This window comes from Bombus pyrosoma, linkage group LG14 (genome assembly GCF_014825855.1).
Source record: "Bombus pyrosoma isolate SC7728 linkage group LG14, ASM1482585v1, whole genome shotgun sequence".
Taxonomy (NCBI): domain Eukaryota; kingdom Metazoa; phylum Arthropoda; class Insecta; order Hymenoptera; family Apidae; genus Bombus; species Bombus pyrosoma.
In genome coordinates, this window is record NC_057783.1 from 5,295,421 (window position 1) to 5,312,960 (window position 17,540).

At 34.9% G+C, this 17,540-nt stretch overlaps 4 protein-coding genes across 13 annotated transcripts in view; 2 read left to right on the forward strand and 2 right to left on the reverse strand.

Moving 5' to 3' along the window:
• The window catches only part of LOC122574725, a 48,340-nt gene extending 45,508 nt beyond the window's left edge, over positions 1-2,832 (forward strand). For all 4 annotated transcript variants that reach the window (XM_043742655.1, XM_043742656.1, XM_043742657.1 and 1 more), the window contains one exon: positions 14-2,832. In XM_043742655.1, the coding sequence (XP_043598590.1) occupies positions 14-2,395 (2,382 nt within the window). In that variant the 3' untranslated portion in view covers positions 2,396-2,832. The remainder of the gene's footprint in view (positions 1-13) is intronic.
• Positions 2,833-2,969: 137 nt separating this feature from the next.
• Positions 2,970-7,098, reverse strand: LOC122574728 (sodium-independent sulfate anion transporter). 3 transcript variants are annotated; one of them, XM_043742664.1, is made up of 9 exons: positions 6,821-7,098; positions 5,481-5,704; positions 5,172-5,367; positions 4,872-5,092; positions 4,240-4,804; positions 3,943-4,169; positions 3,689-3,862; positions 3,451-3,613; positions 2,970-3,370 (listed from the first exon to the last, which is right to left on the reverse strand). In XM_043742664.1, the coding sequence occupies exons 2-9, from the start codon at positions 5,688-5,690 to the stop codon at positions 3,219-3,221; spliced, it is 1,908 nt and encodes a 635-aa protein (XP_043598599.1). In that variant the 5' UTR covers positions 5,691-5,704; positions 6,821-7,098; the 3' UTR covers positions 2,970-3,218. The 3 variants fall into 3 exon arrangements, with proteins under 3 accessions (XP_043598599.1, XP_043598601.1, XP_043598600.1); XM_043742666.1 differs by lacking the exon at positions 6,821-7,098 and adding an exon at positions 5,851-6,757; XM_043742665.1 differs by lacking the exon at positions 6,821-7,098 and adding an exon at positions 5,780-6,757.
• Positions 7,099-7,273: 175 nt separating this feature from the next.
• LOC122574724 (homeobox protein 2-like) lies at positions 7,274-13,584 on the forward strand. Of its 4 annotated transcripts, XM_043742653.1 has the most exons (6): positions 7,274-7,620; positions 8,247-8,364; positions 8,704-9,138; positions 9,220-9,428; positions 9,506-12,151; positions 12,214-13,584. In XM_043742653.1, exons 2-6 carry the CDS (start codon positions 8,252-8,254, stop codon positions 12,252-12,254), a joined length of 3,444 nt encoding a protein of 1,147 aa, XP_043598588.1. In that variant the 5' UTR covers positions 7,274-7,620; positions 8,247-8,251; the 3' UTR covers positions 12,255-13,584. The 4 variants fall into 4 exon arrangements, with proteins under 4 accessions (XP_043598588.1, XP_043598586.1, XP_043598587.1 ...); XM_043742651.1 differs by having other exon boundaries at positions 9,506-13,584; XM_043742652.1 differs by having other exon boundaries at positions 8,251-8,364; positions 9,506-13,584.
• LOC122574729 (sodium-independent sulfate anion transporter-like) lies at positions 13,194-17,539 on the reverse strand. Of its 2 annotated transcripts, none has more exons than XM_043742669.1 (10): positions 17,107-17,539; positions 16,809-16,984; positions 16,537-16,691; positions 15,811-16,108; positions 15,348-15,660; positions 15,102-15,263; positions 14,893-15,033; positions 14,550-14,695; positions 14,268-14,459; positions 13,194-13,984 (listed from the first exon to the last, which is right to left on the reverse strand). In XM_043742669.1, exons 2-10 carry the CDS (start codon positions 16,941-16,943, stop codon positions 13,721-13,723), a joined length of 1,806 nt encoding a protein of 601 aa, XP_043598604.1. In that variant the 5' UTR covers positions 16,944-16,984; positions 17,107-17,539; the 3' UTR covers positions 13,194-13,720. The 2 variants fall into 2 exon arrangements, with proteins under 2 accessions (XP_043598604.1, XP_043598603.1); XM_043742668.1 differs by having other exon boundaries at positions 16,809-17,022.
• Between the last annotated feature and the right edge of the window lies 1 nt (position 17,540).

Here is a 17,540-nt window from a genome sequence, read left to right on the forward strand (position 1 = left end):
TGTTCGTCATTAGGCTGAAGCCTGCGAAGCTGGACTGGAGCCGCAGGTCCTTCAAGAATGGCTGAAAGAATTGGACGGCAGGGAGGAGGACGCTTTGAACGATCTTCTACATAAGGAAGTTCAGAAATGGTCGCACAACTGCGTGGACGTGGACGCCCTACAGCGACGAGTTGTACGTGCCGAGGAAACTTGTAGGATTCTCAGTAAAAAAGTTTCGGCTCTGCAGACGCAACTTCAGCAAATGCAATTGGAGAAGTTGAACAATTACAACCTGGAGGATCGTGAGAAGATGACAGTGCTTGGTACGAAACAGTCGCCGAAAATGTCCTCGAACGCCGAGGACGAAGGCATCAGCTCGTCAGAGAGATCGAGTAGTCCAGAGAATACGAAGCACCAGTCGCGAACCAATCATCAGAAAGTCAGCGCGTCTCCGGACAACGATCAGGAAACGACGATAGACGACGTGATCGAGGAACTGAGGATTATCGTGAAGGACGCGGAGCAAGAGATCGGTGACAAGAACCACGAACAGAATCGGATAGATCATGCGGATCAGGACTTTTATAACGAGAATTCTTCCAAGACGAAGTTACATAGAACTAATTCGAAGGCTTCGTTAAATAATTCCGAAACGTACGTTTACGAAAAAGTCTTGAAGAGAGATCATCAAACGGACACGAAGATTTTGAAGTCTAACACCGGTTCTAACGTGTCCCAAAGCGTGATCAAAGGTGAACAGGTGACTTACTTTGGTAATGATCGGGATTACAGTACAGATTCCAGTGGTGGCAGGAGATTGAACGGTGAAACACGCAGAGTTTCGAAATCTTCCGTGGAAGGAAGCGTAAAGATCGTTGTAAAGGGACCTGACGTGGAAGAAGCGATCGTTCCTACTATTCTACATCCCCAACCGCCTAGAAAATCACCGCCTTGTTTGTCGGCCATCATGGCAGTGAGGCACTGTGACTTTATCGACCAGGAAGAGGCGTTCAATTCTCACGATGAAGATATCGAAGACGAAACACTGGGTGATGGTAGCGATTCCCTTCTCAGTGCTTCTCGGCTGAAATATAATGGCAAGAATCAAGCGTACGAGGAACAAATCAAAAACACCGAGGTCGATCATTTCCAAAAGCAGTGCAACCGGAAGGAAACAGAAAATACCAGTGATCGTAAGATGAAGAAAAGCTTCGACGATCTCCGGTGTTTCAGTGAAAACGAAATAAAAGAGAAAAAAACGATCAGGAACTACGAGACATCGTGCAATACGAAGAACAAAACGACGAACGAGACGAAATCGAGTAACAGACAAACAGACGGAATTTCCCACAGACATAGCTCGAAATATAGAAGCGAGGTGGAAAAGAGGAAACTTCTTCGTAGATCTGCGAGTCACGATTATCTCGAATCGAGTGCTTCCAGCCCACGATCGAAAAGATCCAGTAAAAGTAGAGTGGAGAATCACATTAGAAAGTTTGAGAGCCTGAACTCTTTCGACGATCATCGAAGTCTCCAGAGTTACGGAAGACCCGGCAGCTCGGAGAATTTAAGCAAACAGGAACAGTTTTTCGGAGAAGGAAACTCGAGAAGTAGGATGCGCAGGTCAGAGTCGTTCCATCACGTATCTCATATCGCTAGAAAGGATCAGTGCTCGTCACAAGGAGGAAGTGACAGTGGATTGTTCTATGTCACGGACTTCAACCTTGAACCTCTGGTAACGCGGAGACCCAGATCCATCGAGGCTCCAAAATCTCCCAATCTACTAACCAAATCTTTGGATAGGATCGACGAAGGTCTAGACTCGATGATCGATATTGTAATCATGGAGGAGAAAACTCAATGGAGTTCTAGTAAATATCAATCCAAGACGAAAAAGTGCCGAGAAGAAAGGGCACTCGTTAGATCGAAGTCAAGTAGATTAGAAGACTCGAAAAGTTGCTTCGAACTGACATCCAAAGGTAGAAAAGAAGAATCAAAGAGTAAACATCTGAAAAGCGATGAATTTTATTCTGGGCATATGAGCAATAAGCAATTAAGAAGTGACGAGCTGTACGAGGAACAGAGAAATCGAGAATGGAACGAGCTTAATTCTTCCAGGAAAAACGAATTAGATCTTGACTGTACTCCAATGATATTGATGAAGAATGGCGTGAGACATAATTCATTCTGTCAGAATGAGAATATTGGTAACAGGTTCTTGAATAAATCGATGGATTCCGGGATTTTCGCTGGACGAACTTACGACACATTTGGATTAGGAAAAAATCGGTTTAATGCTGGGAAATATTCGGGAAATCAACAGATGAAAGAAAGTCCAATTGGAAGAAGAAACACTACTTCTTCTGCAGGTGGAAATCGTGGAAAAGTCACTGATGTTGTTTCAGGGCTTTATTAAAACTATTTGAGTGTATTCAAATTTCCTGATTCTGCCCATATGCTCACAGAAGATATTGTATTATAGATTGGAATATATTCTTGTACAGATTTGAGAGAGTTATCAAGAAGCTTTAAGCGATTTTTGCTTAATATTTCATAAACGTTTCGTATTTCTTTTCTCACACTCGTTACATGACGACATCGAAATTAAAACATAATATCGTTGTTTGTAATTTTTATCTTAATTCGCAATTCAGCCAACATGCTACTCCAATGTTGATACGTATTATTGACCAATTGACAATCTAATTTATATTGTAATTAATACTGTTGATAAATCTGGTAAACATGTACGTTTCAGTATGAAAATAAGTATTTTGGTGATGGAGCGATTACACGATTTTAGTGGACGGTGTGCAATATATTATTTCTTTCAAATAAGTATGTATCTTTGTAATTAATTAATTGCGTTAAAGAAAAGACTGTAATTTATAAACGTTTACATAGGCGTGTACAAATTATAACACATAAATATTTACACAATATATTATTTATTTCTTATTGGTATAACAAGTGTAAAAAAGAGGCAGAAATATAACATACTTCATTTATGCATAGCAAGTCATATATATTTACATCTTAATTGGTACTGAAATTGTCAAACATTTCATTTTCTGTAATTTAATTTAATAATACTGAAAATTATCCAACAACGTCCTGCGATGTGTATGCCACTACTCTAATGAAGTGCAAAAGTAAAATGCTTATTTAATTAATTTTAATTTCACTTCTTGAAAAGAGTTGAAAGCAAAGTTTAAAAAGTTGAAAATATTCTTTACTGTTTAACTAGCTGTAGCATGTAACAATGTAGTTGTAACTTCATTAAGCTCATGGCATGAACGACTACTTCGGTGAATGATTTCAGGACTACTTAACATTAATGGTTCGTGCGACTTATCTCGTGTTATTTCCAACAGTTGTTGCGATGTTTTTTCTAAAAATAGAAAACAATTAAAAAATATAAGTTTGCGTCCGATCATCTTATCTATATTAAGGTGGATATATTTATATTACCTTGGTGCGTCGATAATAAGTACGACAATTCATCCTGGGTAGAAATATATTGGAAATCTTCTCCACAGGCTCCTTTAAGTACAGCAATAACATCCGATCGTGGATTGTAAAAATATAGACCTTGTTTTCGATTGTTAAATTCATTTATCAATGTTGCTATTCCCTGTAATCAAAACTTATTACCATAGGTACCAGTTTATTACTTTGCTATATAAAATTCTATTACTAAATTACTTACTTTCGCAGCAGTAAAATCAGCTCCTAAGATATATCTGCAGTCAACTACAACTGGAACTTGACAAGATCCTTGCTTTATACCAGCATTGCCGACTGACTTTTTAATGAAGTCTACAGCTGGAAAATAAAGACTGTTCCCTGGTGTTACTAAGAGATAGTCAGCCCCAGAGTTAGTCTAAAATGTACACAATTCATATACATTTAGAAATACATGATTATATAATTTTGCTAAATGGTTTTTCATTTGTTACTAACTTTACACTTATCAACATGTATCGTAGGGCGTGCAGAAGGATACAATAAGAACATAAGATTTGTCCCCACACCTAATAAGATTCCATACTCGACACCAATAATTAAGCAGAACAAGAAGGTAACAAACATTGGAATCAGATCTTTTTTGCTACTTCTCCATATGAGCTTTACAACTTGATATTCAATCATATATATTACTGCACATATAATAACTGCAGATAAGGAAGCTAGACAAATAATATTAATTTAGAGATATTAATACATAAAATATGAATAAAATAAGAAAAATGGCATTACCCTTCGGTATAAAGTAGAAGTAAGGAGTAAGTAGGCTGAGAGCTAGCAATATTAATATTCCAGTATATAAACCACCCATTGGTGTTTTTACACCACTAGCATGATTCACTGCAGATCTACTGAAGGACCCAGTAACCGGCATTGCACTTGCGCAAGATCCAAGAACATTACAAATTCCTAAAGTAATTAGCTCTTGAGTTGCATCTACTTTACCACCATTTGCAAAAGCCTTTGCTATTGCTACATTCCCAAGGACACCAATTATAGGTACTAATGCTATAGATGCACCCAGTTCTGAACACATTTCAGTGAAACTTAAAGTCTCATTTTTTACTTGTGTAGAAAAAGGAGGCAATCCAAAAGATGGAAGACCAGATCTTACAGGACCAGTAAGGATGAATGGAGAACCATATTCAGTAGAATTTAATTTGTAAGCAATGGTAGAACAGATTATAACAATGACAGCATTTCTAGCTGTTGATAATAACCATATCATTTTTATCAGTATCCTTTGATATTTAGTTGGTTTCTCGTTATTTGAACATAACTTGATGTCTTTCATTTTCTAAACAAAAGAGACACCTTAATTTTCTCCTACAATTATTTAAATAATGTAACTAATAAATACTTACCCTAAATAATAACAGAATAGTAATACAAGAGAAACTCATCCCAGTATCCCACCAACTAATCTGATGAATGTGTTGTAACACTTTTGTTAAAGTATCTAAAAACCCTTGAGAGGAGATTTTTAATCCCAAAAGTCCCTTTAGCTGAGAAACAACAATTATAACAGATGTTGCAGAAGTAAAACCAACTGTGACTGGTATTGATATAAAATCTATAAGTACTCCTGGAAAACATTTTGCACTTTAAAGTAGATATCAAATAATATTATACTGCATAAATATTGAATAACATAATGTAATTACCTAGCCGTAAGAAAGCCATCAGTATTTGTAAGCAACCACACAAAAAGGCTAACAATACTGCAAAATCCGCATTTCTACCTTGGACATATTCGTGAGTCATCAATGCCATAAGAGCAGTGGGTCCAATTGTGATATCCTTGCATGAACCAAATACTATATATACCATAGCTCCCATAAATGCAGAATAAAGGCCATACTATAGAACACAACACACACGCGCACATATATATATATTTTGTTATCTTAAAAGTAACGAAATTAAAAAAATAAATTAATTGTAAATTTTTGTTTTAGAAAATAATTATTTACCTGAGGTTCCAAGCCGGCTAAAGTTGCATAAGCAAGACCTTGTGGCATAACAGTGAGCCCAACGGTAATGCCAGCGATAGCATCGTTCAAAAATTTTTCGGAATTATAATTTGGTAACCATGCCGTAATAGGTATACGTTTTTTAACAAATTTATTTAATTGTCCGCCTTTTGAATGCCATTGTTTTTTGTCTATTGCATCGAGAGCCATTGTAAATTATGTACCTTTATAAAAAATAGGAAGCCGGTTAATCTAGACACTAAACAGATTAATTAATTTTTTAAAATAGTAATTTTTACTTGAATGCCCAAAAAATTAATTAATTCGAATAATTTTTCAAATATCCTCTTCAAATTCACAAAATTCTTACTGGTGGAAGCTGGGATTTTCACCGAAGCGCAGCTTCTTACGCTCACTAATGTTTTTCAAATGATTGTTGAGTTAGCATGAATCGTAATATCATAAGACAACAGAAAAACCTATTTAGAATGTATTTAAATTATCGGTATTCTCATTTCACGATTTAACGAGAAACTGAAAGAAACCGAAGGCCTTTTGGTTGCTTATATACCCAGACACAGTGCACAATTTATCTCACGTTACCGAAGGAAAAATCTCGGCTAGCCTTCGTACTTTTTACACCAGTCGCCAACAATACTAATTCTTATTCGATGTAAAGTAAGAATATACGTATATTGATAATTTCAGCGTTAAAGCAATTCCAAGTGTGATAATATAAATTCTCCGAAAAAACAGATTTATCTGTATCCATATAGAGATTTGGTTTTGTAAAAATTTGACGACAAAAATAATGATTAAATAAATGATAAATCAAATGTAGAAAACAAAAAAAATGACATACCCTACTTTTTGAAAATAGAAGATATTATTTTCTGTTTTTTGCTAATATTTTAAAATATGGCGAAACAACGACGTCATTGTTAGCAATCGCACCATTATCATAATTATTCAACAATATTATACATGCGATACATAATTATCAACGATAACAACATATCTACAAAATGGCATGATTTTAATTTCACCGGTGTTTAAGGTTACAGTAACTATAGATGCTTTTTTTGCCATTTTACGTATCATTGACCACTTCTCCTGTTCCGATACAATATTTCACAACATTCTTCTGACACCATTTAACTCCACCGACTTAATTAAAGGGCCATAGCTACTTGACCCTTTTCATTGACAACAATCGGACACGCGTTAAAAAAGTATATAAACGCGGTCATACGAATTTAATTTTTATATCTGTTTGTTATATCAGTATGAACTTTAAACATTATATGATTACAAACATTATATGAAAAGGAAATACATACCAATTATGTAGCACAGTGAATAGGATAACATACTTCTGTCAAATACAAGTGTTACAGGGCACACCGTTAATTATTATAAATTATTATATTTGTATGTGTCATTTTCTTGATAGAGATATTGATTGCCTATGAAACTGAGTATAACCTATTGCAGGCTGTGAGTTAACACGATATCATAATTTTTACAACTTTATAACAAATTTACGTAAAAATGGCAAATACATATGTACTACTTTCCCTACGACCACGACAAGATCGTATACGCGCCGAACACGATCTTATATAAACTGAGCCTGAGAATCGGCATTTCGTTTGTTGGGGATGGTTCAGAGAGAAAGTGCAGTTCGCATATTTATCAATAGAGGGACTGCATTTCTACTGCAGTCGGTAATTTAGGGAGAACAAGTTAGGCTTGTCGTTTCATCGAGTGACAACCAATAAATTTCCAGTGTTTCGAAACGTCCTTCGAGGGGGGCATTATTTGAATTTCGAAAGTTTATTACGATTCTAAAATAACAAATTTTTCACATATATGATAATTATTATTAAGATAATCGAACGTTGTAGTATCGAAAAAATATGTACAATGAAAGGGCTATATAAACGAGACTTTTTTCTTATTCACTTTGAAAATTTTTCTTTCGTTTGCATTTACGCATCCTCCTGTCCATCAGTATTATGGCGTCCTTTACTGTGGTCGGTTGTTCCTCCTAATCTCTGTAAATTAAGTGGAAGAAAAACTTACGCTGTTAAAGTTTCTGGTTTAATGCTTTGGTTGCCATCAGAAGATTAATTATACGGTAACCGGATAATTATCATTATCGTAGATGTAACCATCACATTATTTCCAAGTTTAACATTTAGATTGATGTCGTACCTATTCGATCTCAATTGCGTCGTAATTGTATTTATTGTAATTGTTTTTGATGTTCGCGTTAATTATGTATAACATGCGTTTGATACAAACTCATTGACCAAAGTGATTGTAATTTTTATCGTGTTTTTTGTATGTTGTCCGTAGGATAATTTCAGAATTTTTATGTGAAGTAACATATATCGAACGATTATTTTTTTGTTGTTTATTACTTCAAATTTGCTACTGATCTTAGGTCATTTAGCGAATATAATTTGTGTCAGTAGGACATGTGGAAAGGTATCGCCTATTGGCAATTCATTAGAGGTATAACGTGTTTAACTATTTACTCTACATATATTTTATTTTTAATATTTTGCATCGTCCCATTATTTTGTTTCACAATATTATTGATTGTGACTACCTACGTTCAATATTGAGATCATACCTGTTATTCATATATCATTTACAATCTTATGAGCATGTATTCCTTTAATCTGATTTCTGAATAAAATAATGTATTATTTTTTTGTCAAGAATTATATTTTGTTTTTGTACCTAAATCTGTAATAGGTAGAATGGATTCCACTGATACAGATTTAGAAAAGAAATTTCATACAGAGCAGATGGCCTTAATCGGCAAGATGCATAATATGCAGTGGCTAAAAAGTAATTCTCAGTTATCAGGCCAGTACGTTTATATCTATTTTACATATTTTGGTTTATTTAGGTTTTCTTTATCTCTATATCATTTCATATTATTACTTTAATGGTTATTAGTATACCTTTTATTGTAAAAACTTTAATAAAATACATTTAAACAAGTGGGATGTTTTCTATTAATGTTACATTTAATTATACTGTTGAGTGCTATCGTGATGTCCTTTGTTATACAATTAAAATTATAACCTTGTAAGCAAGTGATATTAATCAATAGTAGTATCTTTTATATCCAAAGAAAATATAAAATATTAGGAAATTATTCATAACTGTGTTTCCTAATGTTCTGTATTCATCTTTTATATTATAGCATAAAGGCAGATGGAAAAGAAACAGTAAATAATACACTCAAAAGTAAAGTAAATGAAGGAACACAAGAAAAAGCTGAAGTTGCCCCAACTAACACTCTTTCAAACAGTCCTGAATTAAATAAGATTGATTCTATTTTAAATAAAGATATTAATGAAAACAATAATACTCTAAGCAAAGATACATCCCAATCAACTTTAGAAATTGTTGATTTTTCTCAAAAAGATATGGAGACTGTTTGGAACAAAGATGTTAATGTAATTAATACACTATTTCCAAATTCACAATCTTTGGTAATGCAAAGACTGGATGAACAGGAGGTGATCAATACGTCTTTGACAGAGGATATTGTTACAGTTCAATTAGAGCAATTTAGACTTACTGAAGATGAAAATAGTAAATCTGACAAATTACATAATGAAGCTGATAGCAAATGGTATGTAACAGATTAATTTAAGAACTTATTTTCTTTATTGTGAATTTCTCTATGTTGTATCTGTATTATTTATGTAATCAGGGATAATAGTCAGCATAATATATCTAATTTACCAAAGTCAGACAGTGATGTGGATAATCAAGTAAACTCAAAGCAGTGTCATGACAACAATAATAATAATGAAAAATCTAAAAGTCAGTCACCATTGGACACAAAGACAAGTATACAAAAGACAGCTCAAAAAATTAATACTAAAAGATTGAATGATCAGAAGATTAAAAAACAATCAGGTGAGAATGAAATTTCTTAAACTGACTAGAATATCATTGTAAGGAATTTGCAGTAAAAAAATGTCTTCTGCTTGCAGGTTCTTTGAAAGAATCTTGGACTCCTTCGAAACAGACTTCTAAATCTAAGGATGACTTATTGAATTTATGTAATGATAATATAACTTCAACTTCTATGGATTCAAAAAAGGTAGCTGTAGGGACAACTCCTAAGCTTAATGATAAATATAGCAAAGTCAATAGTTACAATAAAAATTTAATCACGGGAAAAGGAGCACGAATGAAGGAGCAACAGTTTTTTAAACAACATTTTTCTACATTTAATGATAGTGGTAATAAAAGCCGATCCATAGAGGGATTAGATGAGAAAAGTAAATCTGTTGCAACAAAGTTAAAACCAAGTAAAAATGAATCAGACAAAAAAAGTAATGAAATAGATGACATAAAAAAATGTCATAAGATTCATGTAACGCGTACTCAATCATATAATGTCCACTATAATAGAAATAAATCTTTAATAAAGTCACAGCAACGATATTCAAAAAATGCAACTAAGCCAGAAGAAAATGGTTATATTAATAATTCATCTGGCTTTAATAACAGTATTAACGTGTCTAATTCAGCTGAGAACGTATCAAGAAAGAAGTGCGAAACTCAACAACCTTTAGTAAATAAACAAATTAGCAGTATACAATCCAATCAGAATGTTTCTGGGAAAGGCACAAAGAATTCAAGTATTACAGAATGCAATATAAATGAAAGAAGTTTAATAAAGACAAATTCAGTATCAAACAAACGAAGTTACTCAAATTTAACTAATGCAAAGAACAACAATGAAAGAAATATTAAAGATGATCAAGCATACAATCAGAAATTTAAGAAAGATTCTAATATTTATAGGCGATCTTCCGGTATATTTCAGACGTTTATCAAGGATGTAAATGGGAAAATGAAAACAGATGATCATAAAAGGAATATTACAGATAATAACTTAACAAAAGATTATAGAGTAAATCGTATTAATTCAGCAGATACAAAGATGCGTTCTCAATCTGAAGGCTCAAAGATAACTGTATACTCACATAAGACAAGTAACGGTGCTAGTAATATAAAGACTGATGCATTAGATTCACCTGCTATAAATAATGTACAGTCTATAAAATCATTAAATTGTTTTCCAAGTAGTACCAAAGATTGCACAAGTATATATACGTCATGTCATACACCACAAGAATCACAGATTTCACAGGCTTCTTGTAATGAAACTGAAGTACAATTTGTGAAGACTGAACAAGAAGATACTAGTAATAATAATAGCAATAATAAAACAAGTACTAGTAATTCAGAAACGAAATCAGTTAAATTTTTAGATAACATTCAGGAATTTAATATGGCACATCATTCTGTAACATCATATTCTGATAATTCTATGCATCAAAGCAAGCCTCCAGCAAATTCATTTTATTCTGATTTACAAAATACACCACATACAAATAATGCTCAACAAATTGAAAACCACCAAAATGTACAAAATAGGAATTATTTCGATAATAATAATGCTCAATATAATAATACAACCACCAGCAGTCAAAATAACGAACGAGATTTACATCTTATGGATTTAGTACATCAAAAGCCAGAACAAACATCGCATATGTCACCACAAAGCATATTGCCACAGAATAATTCTAATCCAGCTATCGCTATGGGAAATGGGTTGCCCTATCAGAATATGCCCGCTGTCTATCTAAATCAGTATAATAATGCACAAACTGTACCAAGAAAAACAGCTGACAGTACAATCATTCCTCAAAATATATTAATTCCAAGTACCTCTTCTTACAGTATAGAAAACCAAAACATGTTGCAAACCGACCCTTCTAATATTCTTATGCATAATACTCAAACGTCAGTTCTACCACCATCAGGTTTTCATAATCATCCTATAACTACACAGCATAATCAGTGGAATTTACCTCTTCCAGATATGTTTCTTTTTGGAAATGTGATAAATCCCGCCCATTCTTTGAACATCCCAATTCAGAATTCCAGACACATGTGCAACGCGGATTTCAACAACATCCAACAAACGAGTTATTTGCAACATCCGTTATTTTACGTTCCACCAATGTGTATGCAAAGCTGGAATCCAATGATACAGTATCCAGCACGATTATTCCAAAATCCACCATACAGCAACTGCACCACATTTCCAAATCAAGCATTACCACCGAACAATTTGACGGATTCTATGAATTGTCCTGCATCGACGTCCGTGCAGAGCAGCTTATATAAACATTTCCAGCCGATGCAATCTCTGGAAAATGCTCCGAGCTTTTCTGTCCCTGTAAAACTTGACAATTATATGCAAGGTTGTAAAACGAACAGTGTCAGAATGAAGGCTAATACTGTGGATGTTCACATGAGAGCTAGTCAATATCGAGCACCTGTGCCAAATGAGTATCAAAATTGTTCTCAAGATAGTCAGCTGATGGTACCGTTCTCGTACGCAGTTACAATGGATCCTACTGCGAAGAATGGTCCGTCGAATATGCACATGCAGATGAATCAGAAATACGAGCCACGCGCTTTTAATTGTACCAGTTATCAAAGAATTCCAGAGACCTGCCCTACGTACCACAATAATCAAGACTCTAACAGCAGAAAGGATGACGTATCGAAAAATAATTCCGAATGTATACCACCTATGGTATCACCAAAAGAATGTATGTATTACGGAATTAATTATTCGCGGAAGACTGATACTATGCAAAATTCATCCATACAGTCGGATATAAAAACCGCAACTTACAACATGCACGCTGTTAACGCGCAGCATTACATCCCTCATTTTCAAAAGAATACGACTTACCACGCATCTTCAAAAGAGCTTTCAACCAGGCTAAACACGGGACGTAACATGCGCAAAACAATGGATCAGTAAGCCTAGAAAAACAGTGAACAGTACCATGCATATACACTTATTTCTTGTTTTCGATAGATAATTACAGTTATGCGGTACAAAAAAGGCGGTTGCACATTTACCTTACGATTTTTCATCTGTTTGTGTCATCGTTATCTTTATATATGTATATGTATGTACATGTATGTATATCGTACAAGTCAGTTTTTTAATTAATCTAGATATAATATCACATACATCGTATTAGATGTCACGCACTATTAGAAGATAGTTTTCAAAGTTGAGAAGCTTTAAAAAGAAGTTTATATGATACTGCCATTTGTTGGAAATATTACGCGATAGTTCATCTTGTTTCCTAACGTAACAGTGTGAAAGTAGCAAATCTATTTTCTAGATTTCCTTCAGATATTTATATCTACCATGATTATTAGACATTGATGTTACTCGTTACTTGGATTCTATGTACTTTTAAAACAATAATCAAGCGCTTGTTACGAAACGTTTCACATCGTGTAATTGGCGCGATACACGATGTGTAATTAGATGCAAATTTGCAAAACATTTTTTAAGTTCCTACTATCGAAAGTATTATGATGATTCAGGGTTTAGTTCGCATTACAAATATTTCCGTTCTTTCCTTTTCTTCTTGAATTCGATTCCTTAGTAGGTACATGTGATATCGTTACGATGATAATTTATGCTCTAATTGGTTACAGTGTTAAATAATTTCGTTTTTACGACCTAATATCGGCAAATAATTTTGTTTACTTCATTGTTTCTTTCTGTGTTATTTGGAGGCAAAGAGTTTTATAATATATATATATTTTGTTTAAATATTGCTTATATTGTTAAGAAATATCATATAGTTTATTTTTCGAGGACTTACAAGTTTTTACAAAATAAAACGTAAACTTGCCATATTTGGTAGATGTTATATATATATATATAAATATATTATAATCCCTTGACATATTCTGATATGCATTTATAACCACAGTATTATTCTTTCATCTGTATTATGAAATGCACGTGTCAATAGAATCTCTTTAAAATAGATAAAATAAAGTAATTTCTGATGAATTATATCATTGCTGGTCGATTCGTATATCTTTATAAAAAGTTAAAAAAAACTTGCGAATTATCATACGGTTCATATATACATCATAAACATGCGTTAATGTTCATTACGATTTTATACGATATCGTTGATAATCTTACAATTCAATTTCAATATTATATTATATATATATATATATTAAAAAAACAAAAAAGGAACAAAAAAGAGGAGCCTGTAGAAATTCCAAATATTTTGTTGAAGATCCAATTATCGGTGTCTCTATTTAATTTTCATGCCTTAAATTTAGAGTTCGTTTCAAAGCTTCGTACTCGTTAGTTCACTTCTCGTGGCACTGATAGTTATTCCATTCGACATATCTATTACTTCTGCACCAATTTCTTTAGCTACTTTGGTCGTGCTTAATTCTTTCAAAATAGCTACGAGCTCGGCATCGGTATTGACCACATCGATAGTTTCTTTAGAGAGCGATTGGATACTTTGTGCGATTTCCTTGGACGGTCGTAGCATTATCAAGAAATGATTCTGTTCCTTAAAGTCTCTCACTACCATATTTAATCCCTGTAGATGTTACAAATCGAGGAATTTGAACAAATTAACGAATTGTGTTCAAATCTGTCCTAGATCTTACATCTTTGAGCGATTGTTGAGCAATCGAGTTATATCTTTTCTTCATTATCATCGTAATATAAAAATCTCTGCTATTTTCTCTGTAAACGCGATCAAGAAAAAAGAAAAAGATATCTTTTTGTAACAAGGATGTGAAAGAAACGGGAAAAGGAGGCTCGAAGAAGTAAAATCCAGGCCAAATTCTTAATCCGCTATTTCAGATTATTACACGTACATGCGCCGCAGTGAAATCAATTTTATCGATGTGCTTGCAGTCTAGTACGACGATTTTCGTGTTCTTGAAATTTTTCAGTAATTTATGATGATCATTAGCTAAGTTCTCTAATAGGTATATCCTCAGGTAATCCACCGCTGGGAACAGCAACCCGGCGCTGGGACGCACGAGGATGTAATTTAACGTAGGAGTCTGCGGTGAGAAAGAAAATAAAATGGGGATATTTTTAAAACAATAGCAATCTCTTTATCAAATCTTTGTCTATCATTGTTATGTACTTACATTTCTGTATTCGATATATATTGTCGGCCTGGCGTTGAAATAAATTAATATTGCCAGATCAATTGCCACTCCTATTAAAATTCCCAATTCAACACCGGCGAATAAACATGCGAAGAATGTTGTGAAAGTCGGGATCAGATCTCGTTCTGGAATCACATTTCCGAATCAGTATATTTTGAAATGGCTTATGACGCCATTATCAACATTCTTCGAATGACCTTGACATAGCTCTGTAAGCTTTCATCCCATTGTAAGTTACAATTCTACTAATTAATTACTAATTCTACTAATTTCATTTATTATTATTATTTTATATTAAGTTTCACTGATTTTTTTTACTCACTGCTACATTTCCAAATAGGTCGTATCATTTTCACCTCGACCATGAAAATCACCGCACAAACTATCACGGAACTTAAGGTCGCTCTTGGAATGTAATAGAAGTACGGTGTGAATAAGCTCAGAGCAAGAATGACTAGAATACCTATAATGGATATCTAATTTGCATCACATATTCGTGAACGTTTATAATCGCGAACGTTTCATGGTTACCTGTGTAGATACCGCCCAAGGGCGTCCTTACGCCAGAAGCATCGTTCACGGCGCTTCTTGAAAACGAACCAGTGACCGGCATGGAATGGAAAAATGATCCAACAACGTTGCACAGACCCAAAGTTAACATCTCCTGAGTAGCATCGAGCGACTTTCCTCGTGCTTTTGTTAAAAATATAATTAGCGTTTCGAAATATAAAGAGCGTCGAGAGCTATCGGAAAATGAAATATCGCTTGGAAACTTACAAAACGCCTTCGCGATGGCAACATTCCCAATGATCGAGATCAAAGGAACGATTATGATACCGGTACCTAAATTTTTGCACATATCGAGGAAAGTTACGGTTTGATTTCCAACGTTTATCGAGAAAGGTGGTGGAGTAACGGAGGGTAGTCCGGCCTCGACGTGACCTGTAAGAATGAAAGGTGCTCCACCGCGACTTTCGAAGATGTACGACGCCACGGCGCATAGAATTACGACGAGGGCGTTTCTACCGGTTCCAAGGAACCAGATCAGTTTGCTTAAAATTTTATTCGAGACCTTGGCATCTTTGAGTATCTGGAACGAGAAGGAAATAAAAAGGAGTTGTATGAGTATGTATGACTGGCTCGTTTTTCTCGTTGATTTTCTGTCTTCTTTTTTCCTTTTTTACGTATTCACAGCGCACACGAACTCGTTTTGCTAGCGATAGAGTCCATGGTGAATTACCTTCAAGGTTAATAGAATTAGAATGCAGCAGCAAGACAAGATCAGGTCAGGGATTTTGGTCCGGTGGATGTTGTTAACCAATTCCCGCCAAATCTCGATGAAACTTTCCCCGTGTATCTTCAAGCCTAATAAACTCTTGATTTGGCTGCAGGCGATAATTAGACTGGCAGCTGACGTAAATCCCGATACGACAGGTATGGAAACAAACTCCACCAGAAATCCCAGTCGAAGGATTCCGAGAACTATCGTAACGCTTCCTGACAAGAAACACAGGAGGATAGCGTACTCGGGAATACCTCTGGAATACCATAAGAGCAGAAATATTAAACGTTCGAACATAAACGAACTGTGATTGCCAAAGCTACTGAAATAATTTGGGGCCTCACGTTTCCGGGATCAAAGAGCAAGAGCCAAATGAAAGGCTATTCGTCAAAAGTTCCAAGTATTTTTAAACGTGACTCGTATGATAAAAGGAGGTACAACATTATTAAAGTAGGTGGATCTCAAGACTAAGGCTGAAAGGAAGGCTCGAAGTAAGATAACTGCGTTTCAAAGGATAACAGCATCTTTTCAGTCGCTATTATATTATATGATGGCTCCAATTGTCTGCTATGATATACGCAAATTCAACCATTGTGTTAGTCAATTGAGATGGTTCATTCATAGGCTTGAATCTTAAATTAAGTCTAAAGGAATAATGTTTCCACGAGAACGTGAACAGCTTACCTCGCATACGTATATGTTAGCAAAGAAATCAACGCAGTTGGGCCAATATTAACTTCTCGGCAGGTACCAAAAATTATGTAAACGAAACTGCCAGCGAACGCGCTGTAAAGACCATATTGCGGCGTCAGACCTGCCAATCCAGCGTACGCGATCGCCTGAAATTATATCAAGCTTGTTCGAATCGGATCGGTTATGGAATCATGAAATAGACATCGCGAAACTTTGATAAGACTTTAATTCACGACGAAAAGATCATGAGCTTTGGAAAATACCTGTGGTATCAGGGTCAGGCCCACCGTGAAACCCGCAACCAGATCACCCAATGCATCCTTTGTTTTGTACAGGGGTAGCCAATTCAGAACAGGAATTCTGTTCTTCAATAACTTTTCGAAACTGAATCCAGTCATGTCACTAAAATTTTCTTCACCTCAGCCAGTCTTTCTTTGACCTGAACCAAACAATTTCAGCACATTTTAACTTGGAATCCTGAAAACACGATACACTCCGGTGACTCGATTTGAATAGCAGACCACAACGAAGGAAGAATTTTGATTTTGAGCTTCAACCGACTTTCCGTCGTACTCCATCGGCGTGTCTTCTTGCTATGCGAGCTGCATCGTCTCATTAATTGAACGCGTACCCCCTTTCCATTCAACGTCGACGAAATGAGCCGGCAATTAACGGATCTTCGAGTGACAATTAGTAAGTATAGTAAACGGTTTAACGTGCGAGGACACGCTTTACAATCACCTGACCGGTGCTCACGTGAGAACGTTTAAACACGTGATTCACCAATTTCTTCATCTAACAGTTACCACGAATGTGCCACCTTAGTATTTTACTGCGCTGTTCACCATGATCTTTCATTTCAGTTTCACTTTTCTCTGTCACTGACAACGCATCGCGATAAGTGGTTAGCCATAAAATGCGAAAGAAAAAAGAAAAGAAAATGGATGTCGATGGATGGAACGTTTCTTGGACTGAAGGAACCTACCGATTGATGT

Excerpts from the sequence above, each read along its gene's own strand:
- LOC122574728 (XM_043742664.1), bottom strand. The coding sequence starts at position 5,690 with ATGGCTCTCGATGCAATAGACAAAAAACAATGGCATTCAAAAGGCGGA. Across the intron at positions 4,170-4,239 it reads CTTCTACTTTATACCGAAGG|CTTCCTTATCTGCAGTTATT; the intron begins GTAATGCCATTT and ends TTATTTGTCTAG. Across the intron at positions 3,371-3,450 it reads CTTATTATCGACGCACCAAG|AAAAAACATCGCAACAACTG; the intron begins GTAATATAAATA and ends TTCTATTTTTAG.
- LOC122574724 (XM_043742651.1), top strand. The coding sequence starts at position 8,252 with ATGGATTCCACTGATACAGATTTAGAAAAGAAATTTCATACAGAGCAG. Across the intron at positions 9,139-9,219 it reads AATGAAGCTGATAGCAAATG|GGATAATAGTCAGCATAATA; the intron begins GTATGTAACAGA and ends TTATGTAATCAG. Across the intron at positions 9,429-9,505 it reads GAAGATTAAAAAACAATCAG|GTTCTTTGAAAGAATCTTGG; the intron begins GTGAGAATGAAA and ends TTCTGCTTGCAG.
- LOC122574729 (XM_043742669.1), bottom strand. The coding sequence starts at position 16,943 with ATGACTGGATTCAGTTTCGAAAAGTTATTGAAGAACAGAATTCCTGTT. Across the intron at positions 16,109-16,536 it reads CTAACATATACGTATGCGAG|AGGTATTCCCGAGTACGCTA; the intron begins GTAAGCTGTTCA and ends ATGGTATTCCAG. Across the intron at positions 15,661-15,810 it reads TAATTCTATTAACCTTGAAG|ATACTCAAAGATGCCAAGGT; the intron begins GTAATTCACCAT and ends TTCTCGTTCCAG.